The 4,111-nt window shown below is 33.6% G+C and overlaps 1 protein-coding gene across 1 annotated transcript; it reads left to right on the forward strand.

The window, feature by feature from the left end:
- The first annotated feature begins 471 nt into the window (after positions 1-471).
- Positions 472-876, forward strand: LOC112749048 (protein MAIN-LIKE 1-like). The gene has a single exon (XM_025797318.1). It carries the CDS (start codon positions 472-474, stop codon positions 874-876), a length of 405 nt encoding a protein of 134 aa, XP_025653103.1.
- The last annotated feature ends 3,235 nt before the right edge of the window (positions 877-4,111 follow it).

The following is a 4,111-nucleotide window of genomic DNA, read 5'->3' on the forward strand; positions in this document are numbered from 1 at the left end:
GTAGTTTTAAATACGTTTTTTAAGAATTTAGTTAATGTTAAAGGAACTGAGTTTAACATATGTTATTTTATTTTACTAGAGTGTGATTAGATGGAGCAGTAGTTATTGAGCTACGAGGATATGCTTACAGATTAGATCAGGTCGAGCACATTGCTGACAGACTTGATCGAGTGGTACGCTTTTGTCATTGTTGTTTATTTCATTGTAATTAATAAATAGTGAACTTGTTATTTTATGTGTTTACGATGTTTTTTTTAATTTTATGTTTTCGTTTGGTAGGTGCTTCGGATCTTATGCCCCAGGCGGAATTTGATGACACGGCCGCTGGAGTAGATTAGGCCATATCTCAGACGAGTCGGGTTTGAGTACGTGGCCTATATGGTTGAGTTCTAGCACGATTGGCCACTTGCCTCGGCGTTGATAGAGAGGTGGAGGCCTGAGTCGCACACGTTTCATCTACCATGCGGGGAGATGACTATCACCCTGCAGGATGTGGCCTATCAGCTGGGATTCAAGATCGGCAATGATCTTGTAAGTGGATGCATAGGTGGTTGGGAGCAGCACCATCTGGAACAGATGATTGAGGACTTTTGTCAACAGCTACTGGGTGTTATTCCCAGCCCAGATGACAGACAGTCACAGACCAAATGGATTGTGAAGCTGACATGGTTCCACAACACCGTTTGCGAAGAGCTGGAGCAGGATGCCACTGAGGAGCGCCTGTTGAGGTACACGAGACTTTACATCATGCAGTTAATAGGGGGTATCCTATTTCCAGATGCATCTGACTCTCGGGTGCACATTAGGTGGCGCCCCCTCCTAAAGGACCTTGAGACATGTGGCCGGTTATCATGGGGCTCGGCTGTGCTGGCATGACTGTACCTCCAGATGTGCCGTGCCACGGAGCATGGTCAGCGTAACTTGGGTGGTTGCGTCAGCTTGCTGCTGTCTTGGGCCTATCACCATATTCCACTGTTACGGCCCGATGGATTTGATACTCGTCGGTTTCAGTTAGCATATTGTATATGGTGTATTTTTTAATAGCGAATAACCATAATGAAATAAATTTTACCGGGCAAGTACATCTGCATAGCGAATAACCAACGAGGAAGCTCGTTGTATGACTCCTCCCAATTGCCATATATTCTAGCAATGACTCTCTGTTTTGCAAGCCAAACATTTTTGTAGGACGCCTTGTAACTGAAGTAATTCTCCACACCTCCTTGTAGAACGCTGATGCTGATTGTTGGATCTACTTTGACCATTGTAAAAATGTATTGAGCAATCACCTTCGAGTCCAACCTACGATGGTCTTGCCCCATCGATGTTTGCATGCAAGTATGAGGACCAATGTATCTCCTAACCTCTCACTTTTCTTGCTTTCGGCGATATGATATGAGTATGCTTCAATTACAATTGGGTTCGAACTGGATACACTGTACATTATATCTCAACTGGTCACTCTCTACTATTTTGTACTCCGCAGCCCTCCTGATGCTGTACCTCTTAACTGCCAACATGACTTCTTCCTTGTTCTGAAACTGTTGTCCAACATCGAACTCATTGCTTGGATCCTCTTCGGGGCCTCCTTGGATAAACGACTAATTTGAAGTCATTGCATCGAGATTCAACCTAGAGAAGTGGTCCGGCCGGTCATATGGTTGAGAAATAACAGAATGTGTCAGAGCGATTTGTGTATCACTGTAGTAGTTCATCTCTTCTTCCTTGTCACCATCATCAGGAATTTCGAGTGGTTCATCATCAGTATCGTCTCCATCATCGGGGTTAATTTCATACTAATCGATCATCGGATCCTTAACAGCAAAACCCTCATGACTTTCAACATCGTCACCCATTAAGTCAGCATTATGAACTTCAATATTAGACCCTTTATGACTACCTTCAGGTGCCATATTTAAATCCACCATCGTCCGTATGATATTTCGTCTAACAGCTCCACTCAATGAACTATCGTCGATAGTGTCTGCAGACGATCCTCGGCCCCTCAACTCAACGAGAAACACGAATAATTCCAATAGATGAACATCTGTCCATCGGTTGTGCCACGACCTTATAAGACGTACATCCTCATCATCACGTAAACGATACCTAATTCAAAACAACAAAAATATTTCTCACAATTGTGGTCTAATAAATATACTATCAACAGAGACAAGACAACTGTGATATACCTTTTATAAGATAAACTGCCATCTACATCGGTCGAATATCTGTAGTAAAGTTTTTTCACTCTTTTTTGTCTCTTGCTTCCCAACGAAATGCAATATCAGATTCTTTAATGCTGTTAAACTGTTGACTTCCGCTGTCATATAGGAAATTATTGGTTGGCCCGATCTAAAAAAGATAGAACCTTCTTCATCATACACTATTTTACCATCGTAATGAATGGATAACAATGGATTTCTTGACATTGTAGAAAAAAAATAGCAACAATGAGAACGAAAGTGGATAATGAAATTGTGGTTCTGAGCTCCGCTCTCCAACATGCATTTATTTTGGAAGTCCAACCTAGAGTTCGCCGGGGGTGCGGCGAACTTGCCCTAAATACAAAAAAAATCGCATTCCAGAAAATAAAATTCAAAAATCTTGTTTGGAGAATTATTTAATTTTTTATTTTATTTAAGAAAAAAATATATAGATTTTATCATTTATTTATCATGTATCGTAATGCACATATTAAGTTTAAATAAAAATTTTAATTTTAATATATTTATTTATTTTATATTTATTAAATAAAAATATTTAAAAAATTTTTATTAATAATAAATTGATCATATATTTTTAAGACACATGTTAACTAAGTTCTATCTTCTATTGATCAATACTATTAACCATTTTATTTATGAAAAACTCTAGAGGATCATCAATTTTTAATAATTTTGGCCATCACAAATACTAAATTATCATTTATATGTATAAATTCTAAAAAATATAAGTACAAATTGTATTGATTTATATGTGTAAATTTTAGTAAATACAAATATAATTATATATTTTTTGTATACGAATACATATAAATATGGGTATAAATTAATTATTATTGTAAAGTATTTGCCTAAAATTATGTATACAAATTTTAAAAAATATAAATACAAATTATACCAATTTATGTATACAAATTCTAATAAATATAAATATAAATTATATATTTTTATATATAAATATAAATATATATATATATATAAATACAAATTATTATTAATTAAATAATAATAAAAAATGATAAATTTTAATAATCATATAGCATTGCTCTTATTTTATTTTAACTAGACAAAGTTAACTTCCCCCAAAGTGAAATCGTTAGGCTACCCACTAATTTTGATTCTTATCCCCAACTCCCAATATATTAATCGAACTGCTCACTTTTTTAATAGGATTTTACTAACATATATTTTAAGATTATTATAAAAAATATTTGACTAAAACTTTTTGAAGTAAATAATTTTTTTATATTTTTAATTAATTAAACACATAAAAAAATAATTAAAATTTTTATTATATTTTTAACATGTACTTTTACTACATACTTAGCTAAATATTTTGTTATTTTAATTTTTGAAAGTAAAATTTATTCTAAGATTCAAACGCTCCAACAAAAATATTTTTAATTGTTTAGTGACGATTTTTACTGTCGTTAATTTTTTTGTGACGATTAAAAAAGTGTCCTCAATTTGAGAGTCTCCAAGAGATAGAGCGACAATTTTAAACCACCATTAATAAAAATGTCGCTAAATTGTTTGTAATAATTTTAAAAATATAAAACTATCATTAATTTGTAACACTTCTTAGGTGATTTTTTATGCTATATTTGTTGATGACCAGAAATTATGACTAAATTAATAATTCTTGTGAATTTTTTTTTTATATTTAGTGACCATTTAAAACAGTCACAATATATTTAGTGATGATTTGGAACTGTTATTAAAGGATTGGATGTCAGTATCAACGTCGGAACGCCAATAATATCAGCAGTGTAGTAGATGAGAGAGAGATGAGGATTAACAAGTTTTTAGATAAATAAAGAAATATAGAATGTGGTATTTTGTATTCACTGTGAATTAAACGTTGAATTGTACAGATTATATATAAG

This window comes from Arachis hypogaea, chromosome 15, assembly GCF_003086295.3.
Source record: "Arachis hypogaea cultivar Tifrunner chromosome 15, arahy.Tifrunner.gnm2.J5K5, whole genome shotgun sequence".
Classification (NCBI taxonomy): domain Eukaryota; kingdom Viridiplantae; phylum Streptophyta; class Magnoliopsida; order Fabales; family Fabaceae; genus Arachis; species Arachis hypogaea.

Coding starts and splice junctions, on each gene's coding strand:
- LOC112749048 (XM_025797318.1), top strand. CDS start 472: ATGACTATCACCCTGCAGGATGTGGCCTATCAGCTGGGATTCAAGATC.